Source organism: Diabrotica undecimpunctata, chromosome 5 (assembly GCF_040954645.1).
Source record: "Diabrotica undecimpunctata isolate CICGRU chromosome 5, icDiaUnde3, whole genome shotgun sequence".
Classification (NCBI taxonomy): domain Eukaryota; kingdom Metazoa; phylum Arthropoda; class Insecta; order Coleoptera; family Chrysomelidae; genus Diabrotica; species Diabrotica undecimpunctata.
The window spans coordinates 26,912,072-26,929,358 of record NC_092807.1 but is presented as its reverse complement, the minus strand read 5'-3'; the positions used below and the strand labels follow the sequence as shown (position 1 = coordinate 26,929,358).

The 17,287-nt window shown below is 31.2% G+C and overlaps 1 protein-coding gene across 2 annotated transcripts; it reads right to left on the bottom strand.

The window, feature by feature from the left end:
- Positions 1–4,334: 4,334 nt before the first annotated feature.
- LOC140441209 (kynurenine aminotransferase-like) lies at positions 4,335–14,990 on the bottom strand. Of its 2 annotated transcripts, none has more exons than XM_072531787.1 (9): positions 14,838–14,990; positions 14,399–14,568; positions 12,857–13,007; positions 12,545–12,781; positions 12,194–12,443; positions 11,043–11,209; positions 10,399–10,585; positions 5,193–5,356; positions 4,335–4,474 (listed from the first exon to the last, which is right to left on the bottom strand). In XM_072531787.1, the coding sequence occupies exons 2-9, from the start codon at positions 14,566–14,568 to the stop codon at positions 4,415–4,417; spliced, it is 1,386 nt and encodes a 461-aa protein (XP_072387888.1). In that variant the 5' UTR covers positions 14,838–14,990; the 3' UTR covers positions 4,335–4,414. The 2 variants fall into 2 exon arrangements, with proteins under 2 accessions (XP_072387888.1, XP_072387887.1); XM_072531786.1 differs by lacking the exon at positions 14,838–14,990 and adding an exon at positions 14,630–14,789.
- Positions 14,991–17,287: the final 2,297 nt, after the last annotated feature.

Below are 17,287 nucleotides of genomic sequence, written 5' to 3'. Positions count from 1 at the left end.
GGTGTTTTAATCGCCAAAAAACCCTCAATGAAATGTCGAGGTTCAGAACTAAAATACCCCAGGCAAGCAGAACTGAACAAGAAAAACTGTTTTCAAGTTATTAGGGCCATAAACTCTAAACATTTTTTTTTAACGAATTTTTTATGAGATTTGGGCGCGAAGTAGGTACCAAAACTCCTTTTGGCTCCGGCAAGCTTTCCTCATCTTCACTACTTTTTTAGGCCACGAGCCGCCGCTGCATTCAATTTGCGTTTTCTCATAAGAATCACAGAATATATAATTAGTACATTTACTTGGACTTCCCTCTAATAGACTTGACCACGAGCTGCCGTACAGTGTTGCCGATTCTTGTTCACAGGTAGCCGTGACGGTCATACAAACATGAGTTCTTTGACGCAGCGAATATTAGCGTCATAAAAATATCAAAAACAATAATTTTTTTCAATAGTAAAAATTTTTATGAGATAAATTTTCTTTGCATGTTCCGTTTCGTTATATACTTAACTGTCCAGTTAACTTCAAGCACCAGCAAGAAGCGCTACTGCCTGACTTGACAATGCCAAGTTCGACCTTGCCGAAACGTTTGGTTTTTATCAAAACCAAAATCATTCAACGCGGAGTCAAACCCGGAAAATCACAGGAAGCACATATAACTCCCGCGGAAATTTCACGTGTAATATATATATATATATATATATATATATATATATATATATATATATATATATATATATATATATATATACAGGGTGGTCCTTAAGTAATTGTACAAACGAAAAAACCGTAAATTCTACACTTTAAAATATTACGGTTTAAGTCAACTTTCTTTAATAAAATGTTGATATTAAGAAAGATACAGGGTGTTAAAGTTAAAATTTTAAATTCTATTTTTCGCTATAACTTTCATGTTTATAAAGATTTATGCATAAAAATTTACAACTGGGTACTTTTAAATATGAGAAATTATAATTTGATGCACACTTTGATGTAGCTGATAGAGGGCGCCACATATGTGGCATACATTTGCACTTAACTTTTTTGCTCTTTGAGTTACCTGTATCTATGATAAAAAAATATTAAAGATACATTATTTTAACAAAAAAAAAAGGTATACTTGTTAATAACTTTAAAACTTAACAGTTTTAGGGATAATCGCATTTTAAAAATCAGCTGCATAATTCTGATTTAAGGCAATTACTCCAGTCAACGAAGGAAAAATAGACAAAAACATTAATAAATCTAAATTTTGGTATAAAATACCTTTAACTAAAGTTAATAGTTAACGAAATATTAAATAAAATAAATATATCAGCAGGATAATTAATATGACAAAAACAGAATAATAGGATTTTACATCAAACATTTTACGTTTTATGTTAAATTAAAGTCATAATCAAAACATTTTGTTTACAAACCAAATTAAGAAATAGTTAAACTAAATAACATAACTTTTTGTCAAAGTAAGTGTTCGATTTGTCCACCATTTTCTTTAATTCATTTGTCAATATATTACATAAAAGATCGTCTCATATTAAATAGCATCATTGGTTCTAAAGAAACTGCTACAGTATTTATTTCTTCCCATAGTTGGTTGCGAATGTTTATGGGATTCTTATAGACACGTTGTTTTAATACGCCCCATACACCAAAATGAAGCGGATTAAATTCTGGGCTACGTGGTGGCTATAATGTATAATGGATGAATATATTCTTTTGGATACATATCCAAACCTTGTGGTATATTATGGAACTACATATTATTTGTCGCTCAGGTTAAATAATGTATTAAACTGTGATGTATCTGATTCATTGGTTACGTATATAAACACGGAATAACCTATCGATGACATTACTTATTTATATGATACGTTACAGCTTACGAGTAACTATAATTACATCTCGAACAAATGGTCTATTATGATTAACTAACGAACTAATATTATGCTGAACTAAATTACCTATGTGTTTACTATATTTATAACAATATCGGTTATTAGGCCAACGATGATGTTTTTGTAAAAATGCTGGTTATGTCTTTGTAAAAATGTCTTTAAGGTTAGGTTGATAGCAAAAGTATTATGAAACAAGACACATATGTGTTATTCAATACCTGTGCTTTAGTTTCTAATTGTCCTAATGGTTAACAATTTATGTAATGAATAATAAGTATTCTTTTGGAATTTTTTATAAATTAAATAATTATATCAATATCTCACTACATTGCCAAGGAATATGACTGCCACGATCAATCCAACGTTCAGAACAGTTATATTTAAGTATGTTCTCACTACCTTCTCTATAGAATGTGGTGGTGTACCATCTTATATAAACCACATATTTTGGGTTTTCAGCATTTTACAATAGGGAAAAAGTAATACAACACCAGTAGGTATAGAAACTTAAAAAGCGATAGAAAAGGGAAATTGTAAACATGATGACGGCCAACGTCTGAATACGGAATCGGCACATAAAGAAGAAGATGAAGAATATTTTCTTCAATAAGACATTTAGCAGCCATAACAAAAATTTTGTAATATTACATTATCATCTTTGAGTTGTTGTAATAAGAATAAACTGTGAATTATGCTTATCTACAGGTATTCAGTGCTTTACCGCACAAATATTACAACTAAGAATTATTATGCAGCTGACTTATAAAATGCGAATATCTTGAAAACGGTTAAATTTTGAGGTTACTAACAAGTATACCTTTTCTTTGTAAAAATAATGTATCTTTAATATTTTTTAACACAAATAGAGCTAACTTAAAGATCAAAAAAGTAAAACGCAAATCTATGCCATACATGTGGCATATGTGGCGCCCTCTATCAGTTACATTAAAGTTTGTATAAAATTATATTGTATTCTGCTTTAAAGCATCCAATTATAAATTTTTGTCCAAAAATATTTACAAACGTAAAAGGTATAGCGAAAAATAGAATTTTAAATTTCCCCTTTAACACCCTGTATCTTTCTTAATATCAACATTTTATTAAAGCAAGTTGGCTTAAAGCGTAGAATTTACGGTTTTCATTTGTACAATTACTTAAGGACCACCCTGTATATATACTCAAATGTTAAATACACCGACATGGTATTAAACTTGGAGTGTTTAGCAAAGTCTAGTGTAGCATTTACGCGTTATGCAGAAAAATTTTCTAAAAGAAACTTACCAAGCAAAAAAACATTTAGAGCCGTTGAACGACGTTGTCAAGAAACTGGGAATGTGAAAGCAATTTAAATAAATTCTGGTAGACCAAGAACAATTAATAAAGAAAATATTTTAAATTGACTTGATCAAGTTCCAAAGTTAGCGTAAGGAATATGGCAAGACAAACAAATACGTCTTCAAATATTTGGCGACTACTTAAAAAGCAGCAGCTACTTTCTTATCATTACAGACAAGTCCAAGAGCTCTTGCAATGTCACTATAGGGAGGTTAGGGTCTTCACAAAAAATAACTCCATATCAGCTACCTAGGTGCTCTAGAGGGCTTCGGTTAGTCAATCCGAAGTTGCCTCTGCGTTTCATTTAATAGGTTATCATATTCTACTTGGAAATTTAAATGGTGATATGTGTTAATCGATCATTTGTTCGAGATATTAGAAGATTTAACGCTAAATGAGCGAAGATCTTTATCTTTTATGGAGCTCCATCGCACTTTGATAGGAGGTGTCGCAATTGGTTGAATAACCATTTTCCGAATCGACGAATTGGTGGGCGTATAGAAGCTCCGATTCATCGGCCTCCTCGGTCATGCGATTTTAATCCGTTGGACTACACAATTTTGGTCATTCTACACATTCAACAGTGAACTACACGTTGAAAATTCAACGTCACTTTAATGACATCCTAGCTGATCACCAATTGTTTAGAAAATTAATGGATTCTTTAGACTTTTGAATTCGTGAAAACGGAGGACATTTTGAACACTTACTCTAATTGAATTTTATTTTATGTTCTTAGTTTTATTTTAATTTTCTTGTGATTATTTTTAAATAATAACTTTATCATTACTTTATACCAGCATCGGTTAGTACTTCATAATTTTCAAATCAAAATATTCCGAAACGGTACACAGTATCGAGTTTTACCAAGAGTACCTTTTTGCTGTAAAATTGTATGATGTTAAAGTTCATATGGAATTTTGATTAATAATTCTACCCTTAAAAAAGGTATATTGAATAATACTTGGTATGAACCTTGTAACTAGCGCCCTCTATGAAATTCATATACATATTTATCTTTTATATGGTATATTCTAGTGGTAACAGAAATATATCAGCAAATAGCCCATAATATAGAAGCCCTACTAAAGTTAAGAAACAGACATGTAAAAACAACAATTTTATTATACATTTACATAAAATTTCGTCTTATCACAAAATCTCTTTGGATTATAACTGAATTTTTGTTAAAAACCATCTTTCCATTTCTTCAGAATAGCGGCTGCTTTCTGTAAATTTTCGTCTTTCTGCAACAAAGGAAATACTTTCATATAATAACAATTTATAATTATTATCAGAATAACTTGGTTAAATTAAAATACGATCCAAGATTTGTCATGGTTTTGCACTAGATATAGTATTGAAAAAGCTGAGGTATGAGGATGGAGATTTCTATACACATAGTTCGTATAGTCACTTAAACGTAATTTGTTGGATTTGTAGCGTGTGGGGAAATTTAAACTGCTTAGTTTACAACAACCCACAATTTAGTAAATCTTTAAAATTTCATCGAAGGTTCCCGGCTGCCTATTTCTAACGGATTCAGAAGTCCGTTAGATGACGACGGAAGCTTACATTATAACAAAACGTGCATATTTGGAATATCTGATCTGAAATATACTATTTTTATATTAAAATTATAGCCCCAGCAATCCCTTTTACTTACAATCAGAATACCATGTATCTTACTAACGAAAAAACTTATCACATACCTATAGGAACTTTTAGTCATAAAATATAATGACGAATCGCCCGCAACAATAATTCAGATTATTTGAAACACATTTAAACATTCTGTATAATACTAGTATCGCCCAAATTAGAAAAACAAAAAGAAATGTACTAAGGGAAAGATAAAGACAAAAATAAATAAAAATGATGGATACCTTTAATAGTTATTATTATATCCCATTGAAATTAAAATATGTTAAGTGACAAATCCGTATTTTTAATATTTCCACCTACCTTTAAGAAACAATATCTAATAAATGGTTCCCCAAGTTTTTTATGATCTGGTCCATAAAATGCTGATGGTGGAATTCCCTGTAAACCAATGTTCTTTATCATCCACTTGGTGGCCCTATAGTCTCTTCCCGGATCACTTTCTGAATTCATGTCAATTTTTGATTCTAAAAGGAAAAATATTATTTCAAAGCCTGAAGTTCTCCTATAATAAATATTATGTATATATGAAGTTAAACCACAATTGAATGTAATGAAAATTACATTTTTAAATACCGATTGAAGTTTCGATTTTCACACCGGAAATCATTTTCAAAAGAGATTATTTAAAAAATTGTGCGAACAGTATAACCAAAGAATATAGACGCATATAGAAGGATCTTTCACTGTTATTTTTGAGCGTCGGCAAAGGTTGATCACACGTTATAAAAAAGAATAAGAGGTGGATCAAGATTTTAGTTCCTCATTTTTAATTGAAATATGTAAAAATCTACAAATAATATAATTAAAACTCTATTCTTATAAACTATAAATATATATATATATATATATATATATATATATATATATATATATATATATATATATATATATATAAGCGGGGATCCTACAGCTTCTGCCGCTTCCCGCATTTCGATCGCCATCTTTTTCTATCTCTCCAGGTGTCTTCATCAATGGCTCTATCTTTCATGGTTTCCATAACACCTTGTATCCAAGACTTGGCTGGTCTTCCTCGTTTCCTTCTATTACTTGGATTGTATTCCATAGCTCTTTTTGGCCATCTGTTGTCGTCCATCCTCTGTACGTGTCCATACCATATTAACTGTCTAGTTTCTATTCTTTCAGAAATTGTATGTACTCTATCTGTTTTTCTTCTAATTTCAGAATTAGGTATACGTTCTACTCTTGATATACGGCAAGCTCTTCTTAGGTAGTCCATTTCAACCGTGTCAACTTTTTTCTTTCCTTTTACTGTCATTTGCCAACATTCTGCTCCATATGTAAGAATGGGCTCTACAATTACTTTGTAGATAGTCATTTTAGTTCTCATAGTAGCTTTGTTGGACCAAAGTATCGAATTCAGAATTTGAACACTCTTCCTGCCTTGTTGCACTCTATAGTCTATATCTCGTTCCGTTATTCCTTTACTGCAGATAATACTTCCCAAATATTTGTATTCGTAGCACCTTTTCATTTGTCTAATTTCCAAATCCGGGTCTTCGTCTTCACTGCTATAAATAACTATACTGCTATAAACAACTATAAATAAAATTAATTAAAAAAGTCAATCACCGGGAGAGAAAGCTCAAAAAATTCTAAGGTGTTTCGATCAAAAAACAATTCCTGATCTTGCTCCAATTTCTTTGGCACTATCAGGGATGATTTCCATTAATTGAGAGTTGTTAATTTGATATCAAACGTCAGTCAATTTGGTCATGTAATCTTTCATCAATTTTTCTTTGGTAGTAATTTATTCATTAATTTATACATTAATTTATTAATGTATTAACAAAGTATACGATGTTTAGTTCAGACAGACCTGTCAAATTCAGATGAAATATTAAATTAATAATAAAATATAAAAAAATCATTTGATAGTAAATTGAATTATAATACAGTAGACTTCCTCTATAACGAGAACTGAAATGGCAGACTAATTACCTCGTTATAAGCCGATCTCGTGATATCAGACAACAATAATACTGTGCCTACATATGAATATGTGGTTTTCTAAAACATTAACTTCCTATAGTGAAGCCATTCGGAGCAATATAAGATGCTAATAAATATTGTTTGAATGGCGTTTTTGAAGAAAAGTTGTTTACTTTTTTTGTCATTGAAATACGTTAAAACAAAAAATACATATAATCTAAATAAGATGTTTAGAAATAATTGTATTTATATGAAATTATGCTAAAACGAGAAGTGCCATAAAAATAATTTAAATAGATGATTCAATATGGTTATTAATTGGATGAAATTTATGACTTTTAAATTTTGAGAATCGTTACCGGTAGATAGAATCTTTTATTGGCAGATATTCTTTTAATTTTTTTACTTCTCATTTAATGTTTGTATTTTGTTAGTTATTTTTCATGTAGTTTGTAATTTAAACCTCTTTAGAATAAATATACAACATGAAAGTAAAACAACGCCAATAAAGAAGCTTCGCTTGAAAAAACATATCTTTGATGCGGTAGTGTTATGGAAGACCCTGTATATTTGTATCTAATTTTAAAGCGTGAAGCTTACAGCTATCTCGTATTTTTATAAATACCTTGGTTCGGTATCTCCTATAACAGAGATAACAGACTTTGCCACAAAAGTTGATCACCCTGTATACAGTACCTGGCCAAATTATTAGGCCAAGTATTAAAAATTTGCATTTTTTTAAATTAACAATTTTTATCGAGAGGAATGTTATTATTTTTTCGCATAACAACATTTAATATACTATGGTAACATTATTGTACTATTTTAAAGTTGGCAACACCGCACTATCCGCGATATCTAGACAGGATTGCGTCCTGACAACTAGTGTGCATTTTATAACCTCAAATACTGTCTGTGAACATTTGAATTCTAAACGGCTTTGACCTGAAATTTAATTGCACAGGGGAGTGATTTATCCTTTTTTATTATTATTTTTTAGATTATAAACATATGCTGTGAAGTGTTACGATAAATTATGTTTTCATATTTAATCTGTAAACATGTTATTATTCTAACAAGAATGTTCTCGTAGATTCTCTGAAACCTGTCTGGCGCCCCCTTTTCTTCGAGAAAGGTCAACACCGCCACGATGAGACCGGTCTTCCTCCATGGTGTTCGAGCCAATTCAGGTCAACATCTGTCTGCTTCGAGGAGATTCCAGAACTAACGGCTGTTTGGTATAAATACGGGAATTTTCATTGTGTGAGACAGTCGAAAATAAATTGTTGTATCGAATAAGTTGTATAATAAATTAATATAAATTATTGTGTTTTTTAGTGAATTAGAATAAGTGTAAAAGACTGTAATAAATTAGAATTAAAGGAAATAAAGATTAAATAAACTAAGTGTTAGAACATTTTTATGATAAATAAAGTTAATAAATTAGACTAATAAACCCAGTTCAGAAGTTATTGATATAATTAAGGGTATTATACATTTTTAGATGGGGAAAAACGCTGATCGGTCACCAAAACGAGTAGGCCAGGTATTTGGACTCCTAAAAGCTGGACAAATGTCTCAAAATGAAATAGCAGTAATGGTAGGAGTATCAAGAAGTTGAGCATTTCTAAAAATTTTGTTAATTACAGATCTGCTTCTGGGACGAACCGTTTTTCAAGTTTTGACAGAAAAAACGAAGTTTGTTCGGAGACGTACCAACGAGAAATACAAGCCCAACTGCATTGTGCCCACCATCAAACACCCACCGTCACTCATGGTCTGGTCTGTGGTATTCGGCAAAGGTACAGGCCGTCTCTAGGTGATGGAAAACACGATGAGACAAGACCAGTACCGGAAAGTACTCGAGACGAGACTGTTGCCACAGCTGCAGAATGCTTGCCACAAGGCTAAGGGTATTTCAACTTAAAACAAAAAAAAATTAAAGTTCATGACTGATAAGGCAACTCGCCTGATATGAACGCTATTGAAAATGGGTGGGAACTACTGAAAAGGGAGATTGTGAAAAAAAAAAATCATTACTAATAAAAGGGAGTTACTTGAAACGCTAATATGTGAATACAAGCCAGTATCGAGAGCATGCCTCGACGTGTTCAAGCTCTTTTAGCAGCCAAAGGCGGACATGCAAAATATTAAATTTATCCATACTTTGTAAAAATTATACTTTTTTAATAAATAAAAGTTTTTGTTAACTTTTTTAGTATAGTTTAATTTACCTAAGAGTTAATATTCACAAAAAAGAACAAAATAGTATTTTTTTTGAAGTTATACTTCTATACGCACGGTCGGCGTTGGAAATTTGCATGAGAGTGAATCTGTGAAACCATTACATATGTAAGATAATGAGTAAGAGAGAGACAGAAGATATATTTTCTCTCTCTTCCTCTCTCGAGAATAAAAATGTTCCTATATATTATATTTAATATTATATATATATATATATATATATATATATATATATATATATATATATATAATATTGTACATATATAATATTATATACAATATAATATGTATTAATATTATTATTTATGTGATATGCTTTGTATTATTAAAAATTAAACGTTTATAATTATTTTAGGCTTTTGTATTTCAAAATAATCACTGTTTTACCGAGAACTGTCAATTTTGAAATCCGTTAGTGTCATGTCTAATTGGCAAATCCTTTACGTGTTTGGTTCATAGGCAGGTGGTTGTGAGTTCGAATCCCAATTATGAATTTCCTTTTTTATTTTTGAAATATTTAAAAACCTCACGTTAATCTTATTAAATTTATGTAATATACCCAAAAAAACATAAATTTTAAAATAAAATGAAAATTTACAACATAATCCGAGTTGTTGGTTTTTTATTTTATCTTCGTAAAGTTAGTTATGTATGTATATTGGCAGTTTTAAATACTTATGAATATTACATTTTAATTTATATTGTATTATTATATTGAATTATGTTGCAGTGTATTTATTGTATTGTAATTTTTATATTAATAACAAAATAAACAGTGAATTTTACTGCAGAGTATGTGTAAATTTTTTTTTGCATTCAACTCATTTTATACATATATAAAAATAAACCTATATAACTAATTATTTTTCTCTTTCTGCTCTCTCTTACCTATAGCATTACATATGTAATGATTGTGCAGATTGACTCCTATATAAATTTTTAACGGCGAACGCGTGTATAGATGTATAACTTCTACCGGCAGTCCCACTGGACTGCCACACCCGTTTTTTAAATATATTCAAAATCATGAGAGAAATAACTTCATATAGTGAATTTTTCCTTGCTTCGCCCAATAATTTCGCCAGGTACTGTATACTTTAGTTAAAGTACTTTAATTCACCCTACGCCACGGTAGGTTATCATCTATGGGCTCGTGATCAAAAATCCATCCTTCTCGTGAAGACGATACATAATTAGAATAACTGAAAATCCTAATTCTGGCCGCAGAAGCATCCTATTTCATTTTTAGAAAGAGTTTAAATAAAATTCCAAGTACTAATACCAAGTAGTCTACAAAAAATATGAATTATACCTAACGGCGTCCAATCAGCTAACATAAAATATCCACCTTCTGGAATAACAGGTTTCATTCCTGCATCACACAAGAATTTTGCCATATAGTCTCTCTTAGTTTCAATTTCTTTGGGTAGCTGCATGAAGAAACATTTGTCAGTTCCGAAACGTTCCATTTCTATTTCAAATCCTATGGCGCAAGCTTCCTGTAACGTAATAAAAATATAAATATAATAGTATTAATCTTATCTTCTAAAATATTTTCTATAATTAGGAAATTCAAAAATGTTGTTCGATGCAGTAAAACTTCTAAAATTTACGCTGCACTTTTATTTTTGATCTCTAAAATTTAATTTTCTTATCAACCTAACGTTGGGCCAACTGATGTGGGAAGGGGCTCGTACTCGCAAGATATTATTAATAAACATTCACTAATCAGAAATATCGCATTAAAATTAACGGCAATCCAGTTAAAAATCTGATATATGCAGACAATACAGTTTTTAGTATTTTAGTTGCAAATGTTCTATGTTTAATAAAATGTTATTTTTCTCCACTTTTTAAAATCTCTCTTCCCATTATTTACCTCAAAATTTTGATAATAAAATGATCCTCGGTAAGAAATCTAAAGTAGCTTAAGTGATCGTGGTATAATTAACATACCTGTATTGGAGTTACACCAGTATATACACTGTTTTGATGAATAATTTGTAGATTTTTCATTAAATTTGCGGGACAATAAGCCCAACCCAACTTCCATCCAGTTACGCTAAAGCTCTTGCCGGCAGATCCAATAGTTATTGTCCTCTCCCACATTCCAGGCAAACTTGCTAAATAAAAAATATATGTGATTAAAAAAGGATGTAAACAAGTATATATATATATATATATATATATATATATATATATATATATATATATATATATATATATATATATATATGTATATAGAAAATGAAAGAAAGAAATTCAAAAATTTGACTAATAAATGTAATACGATATTCGAATTGTACGAGATGTAAATCAAATACGCCGTTTACTAATAAGAAAATTAAACTATTATCGGTTTACAACATTTTGATAGCTCTCCGTACATTTTAATGGGTAATATGCGGTCTTTTTCAGGAGCCAGCTGTAACAACAGACGAATTCACGAGACGTTAAATTAAATTAAATTGAGAATTAAATGTGAATCATTCATTCGATATTTCCATACATTAGGAAATATCGAATTTATTCCATACTTTACGGACACACTGTATAGTTCAGCTGGGAGATTATCTATTCCGAGTGATTTGTTTCTGGCTAGTTTTTTAACTGCATCTGAGCAAATTATTGATGGATTTGAACTAGTGAAGATTCAAATTAAACGTCTTTTAATAACACAAGAGTTCCTCAATACAAAACTTTCTCCTAATATAATCAAAAAATGCTACAGGAAAAGCTACACTTTTGGACTTTTTGTTTATTAAAAATAGGGCCGATCTGACAGTACATTGATACGTATTTTTCATTAGTTATGACCTAAAACCTATGACTTAGAACGATCAGATACCTGTAATATATTTTTTTTGCCTATTTCTTTTTCTAGACTGAGGTATTAATACTTTTTTGACCGCCGGTTTCACAGATGTTAACTTTTGCATTAAAGTAAATTTGGTAATTATAAAAACAAACTAATTGAACGACCATTCGGTATTGCGATATTTAGCTTATTAAAAGATAATTCTACAAAACGACAAAGAAAATTGGTCAAAATAAGCGACAATGTTTGTTATTAAAACAGATTTATGTGAAAAAAAAAATTCCCTTACCCATTCTCACATGCTTATTCGGTTTATACACTATCCATTCATAAACTTCGTCAGAGATACACAAGACATTCCATTTTTTACACAGATCGGCTATATGAGTCAACTCTTCTTCAGTGAAGACTTTGCCTAGAGGATTGTTCGGTGTGTTAATTATAATAATTTTCGTTTTTTCGTTAAATAAACCCTCCAATTCCTTTTTATCTAGGGTAAAATCTGCTGAAGTAGGTATTCTACCATCAGCGGGTTGTTTCTAAAAATAAACAGCAATATAAGCATTGGTATTCTAAGTTGTTAAAGGGGGCAAAAAAAATATAATAATTTTACAATATTTTATGTAGATAAAGTCCTTACCAATCTTAACGGAATATATCTAGCGATCCCACCAGCATACTTAACCATAGGTTCATAACAATCATAAAAAGGTTCTATGATAATAACTTCGTCACCAACATCAGTATGTCCCATAATAGCAGCATGTAGTGCTTCGTATGCTCCTATAGTGGTAATAACTTCATTTTTTTCATCAATCTCTCTACATATTAATTTAGAATAGAACTTTGCTAGAGCCTTCACTAATCGAGGATGACCCTAACAATTGAAAATTTTGTGATTTATTTGTGTACTGCTATATTGACAATAAGTTGTACTGTTAAAATTACTTACGAATCCTCTTGTGTATTGGTGCAACATATAATCTGATTTATTTGAAACTTTTGCTAAAGCATCCATTATGTATTGTGGGGCAGGAAAATCTGGAAACCCTTGTCCCAGGTTGAGAGGTTTAAGATCAATTGCCATTTGTATATATTCAGTCCTTAAAGAAAAAAAAAACATTAAGGATTCAAAGTAATTACTATTTAAATGGGAATAAGCCACAATTAAAGGTTAAGGTACTTTTATTGACGTTTCAATTTCCACTTTAGAAATCGTTCTCAAAATACAAACATTTGTAATGCGGCCTTTTAAAGTTGCTGACAAATAGTCACAGATAAGGCTCTTAAAAACTTTGTGAATACAACTTAGAGTTAATTAATATTTAGGTTATATATAATCCCAGTTTTTGTTCCTGTATGTATTATCATAATTTGTTTATCTCTGATAAAACTTTCGTTGTGCTGTGGACAAAAGAATCTATGTAACCTTTTTCGAAACTTTATGGATATCAAACCATGTCTCATCAATTCTAAATACAATTTATTTTCTGTTTTCTATATATTCCTGATTTGTAATTAAAATTACATTCTCCATCTTTAACAAGTGGATACCAAAATCAAATGTCATTAATTAATATTTTTTATTTTGAAACCGTTTTGTAGATTTTTTTAGTATCTCAAGCCAACATATTATATTTGTCATTTACAGTACAATCTCACTAATCAATAAAGCAATGTAAGTTGCTTATAGGTACATTAATGAAGGCATTATGATCAAATATAATTTCAAGGCAGACTACAATCCTTGTGTATAAAACCATGGTGAGACCAACTGTAACTTTTGCCAGCAAAACCTGGAGTTTAGCAAAAGAACTGGATATGTAAAAGCAAATAATGTTAATAAACAGAAAGGATGATGGCAAGAAAGAAGGGCTTATGATGAATTATATTAGTTTTACCACAGAATACACCAACCCAGTTGGGTTGGTGTATTCTGTGGTTTTACAGAGAATCTAAAATGCAAAATGTATTAAGGAGTAAAGAATAAGATTGATGGGTCCTCTTTAGAGATGCACAGAAAGTAAGATTGTAATAAGAGTTTTAGACAATAAATTGGTAATAGAGAAAGGGACGAACCAAAAGTAATTGGCAGTATTGGACAAATAATGACAAAGATATTTGTCGTCATGTGCCAGTAGGCCTTCTTCTTATGTTATACATCTTTGTTGAAGGTTGGCAACAATCTCAGTAAAGCAATGTACTTATATCTTGTATAATTCTGTGTGTCTTCCTAGTCCACACTTGCCTTCTATTTTCCCTTCCTTAATTATTTTCAAAAGCTTTGCTCTACTGTTTCTTACAACATTAAGTAGTGCTCTATTATCTATCTAAAATTAAATTATTTTATTGGTAAATTAGAAATCTAATTTACAACACATCAATAGTTTTATAATCAAAATAAACTAGTCCTAAACATAAATGCTGTAACAAACCATTATATTTATAAAATAAAATAATCAAATACTGGTTTACTATTAGATTAGGTACTTACCAGACACTCTCTTTGCTTCCTGCATATCTTTTGGGCAGCCCAAATTTTTTTTCTATAGAATTTCCTTTATTTCCTTTATTATCACATGATGCAGTTCTAACACTCATTTTTAAAATTGATTTCGGCGATTTGTACAAAGGTTTTATTGAACAGGAGACTACTTTGAACATCTGCAATTTTTTACAAAAAGATCATAATCGTATTACGAGATAAATTAAAACAAAACATAACCTTATTGTGATCTTCTCTACACATAAAAGTAAAACTTTATAATTTAAAATATAATCTGTCTCACAGTATAATTTATAATGTACAGTTTAAATTGTGTAAAACATAATAAATTTATTGACAATTCTATTCCTGAGTTTTACATTATTACTTAAAAGGTCACAAAAGTCAAATGTTATTTTGAATTTTGAAATTTTATCAGTCAACTTACTTTTCTAATTCTATTATTATACAACACAACAAAGATATTTAAATTCCGAAAAAATTAAATCATGCCTATCAGTGAGTTAATCACTTCTACAGCATAATGTTATGTGCTGTATACACTTCGTATTGTACTTATACTATTATTTATAATTTATAATTTTTATCAGAATTTTATTTCTTAATACATACCTAAATTTAAATTTTTGTAAACCTAATTGTTGGTTGCATAACTTAAGTAATCAGTTCAAAAAATAATTTTCATATAAAGCTCTTCTGTGATGTGAAAGAAAAGAAAACCTATTTCCCAATCGTTTGTCCAAACTGGAAGATTCAACAAACCCCTTCTATAGAAAGTATATAACGAAAATTTACTACCAGACATATTCTTATGATAACACATATACCTATATATAATATATATACATTTATTTATTTTATAATATGGGATTACCAGACGAATTAATGTCGTTTAGAACGTTTAGTTGTCGTTTAATTAGAACAAGCTGGATTTTGATCGGGATACAACACTAACGACCACTTACCTACTAGTGATAAATAACCTGATAGAGAAGTCAGCAGAATACAAACCATTGGCACTGATATTCGTGGACTACGAGATCTCATTCGAAACCATAAGCCAGCAGAAAATGTAGCATTGCAAAAAAGCATTGACAGAATGCCGAATAGGCCATCGCTACACTAACATAATCAAATATATCTAGGTGCCAAAATGGCACATGTAGCTTACCTAAGACTATCTGAACAAGAAACAAATAAATTCTGTATACAGCGAGGAGTAAGTACGGCAAGGAGACACCGTCTCTCCAAAGCTATTCACGAAGCTTTTAGAACATACTTGCAAGAAAGCAGAGATCTGAACGAGCATGGTATTAACATAAATGGAGAGAAGCTCAGTCATTTGAGATTCGTGGATGACATCGACCTTATAGCCGATCGTATGGATGATGCAATAATGATGTTGGAAAAATTACATTGCGCTTCCTTGGAGATTAGATAATATGAAAAGACGCAAATATTGACTAATCTAGTGCTAAATCGAAATATTGGTGTTGATGGAAGGGATATTGCGCAGACTGTATCGTATAAGTACTTAGGACATGAAATTCGGTTGGGCAGAGATGACCAAACATGAGAGCTCCCACGTCACATAGCATTAGCCTGGGTAGAGTTTGATAAATTAACTTATGTATTTAAATCGGTCCTATCCATATGCTTTAAAAGGAAAATCTTTGATCGATAAAGAGCAGTGAGTACAAGTGTTACTTGTACTCACTTATGGAGCAGAAACATTAACACTCACAAAGAAGTTAGTGAATAAGATTCGCGTGACTCAGAGGGCTATGGGACGCCAGACGTTGGGTGTCTCTCTGAGAGACCGAGTCCCAAACGAAGAAATATGTCCTAGAACAAAAACAACAGACGCTATCGAAAAAATTGCATCGCTAAAGTGGAATTGGGCACGACCTGAAGCCTGTTAGTAGTAACTGGATGCAAGCCGCACAAGACAGACAGATGGAAAGAGCCGATAGAGAACTATGTCGAGCAGTGGACGCATATAGGTTGATCATGATATCTAAAATGTACGAGTTAAAGAGGAATGTAGCAAGAACTGATCCCTGTGAAAGCTCGTTCTTTAGTGTCCTTTAGAGAGCTGCTATTGGGTTTCATGGCGACTTGGAACATTCTATTACCAAGCATATTGTCTGTCAGTCTACATGGAATTGTACGAAGAAACTTCTTATCATGCTCTCTCTCCAAACTGTATCATAGACTGCTAATATGTTAATAAATGCAGTTGAGGGTGAATTTCCTTTGAAATCCTGCCTCGATATGGGTGGTGAGTGATAGGACTGAGTCTGCGGAGCTTCTTTTGGATTTAAACCTAGCTGGTTCAATAGGAATCATCTCGAAGAGTCGCGTGTTGCTTCTGTTATAGATTAGACGTTCTATTAGTTTGTATGTTGTAGACAGCATAGCTATTGGTCTGTAGCTGTTGGAACTATCGGATGATTTACCTGGTTTTATGATAGCAATGAATTCCTGTGAGAGATTACCGGTTTTTATGTTTGTAAAGAATCGAGACAACCAGACTTTTGTATTGAAGATCTTTGAGATCATTTGAAATATCTTCTGTTTCCGTGGCTCTAGCTTTAAGTGATTTAAGATATCGCTTTTCGTTAATGGTGTGAGCTGTTTCTTTTCGTGCTCTGGATCTTGTTACTACACGTGAAGCGACGGCGTTTGGATTAACAGTTACAGGTAGTCTTCATGTGGGGACAACGCTAACCATTTTTTGTAGTAATGTCCAAGCTTTTCTCGATGTTTGGAAGTTTACACTCAGTTTTCGTACACAATTCTTGGTTCGCTATATCTAGGCTGTGCCTGTGGAGTAGCTCGTCTGCTACTTCTTGATCGCAGTTTCCAGAAAAGCTT

Coding starts and splice junctions, on each gene's coding strand:
- LOC140441209 (XM_072531786.1), bottom strand. CDS start 14,653: ATGTGTAGAGAAGATCACAATAAG. Junction 14,569..14,629: donor GTAGAGAAGATCACAATAAG/GTTATGTTTTGT, acceptor AAAAAATTGCAG/ATGTTCAAAGTAGTCTCCTG. Junction 10,586..11,042: donor CTGGTGTAACTCCAATACAG/GTATGTTAATTA, acceptor ATTACGTTACAG/GAAGCTTGCGCCATAGGATT.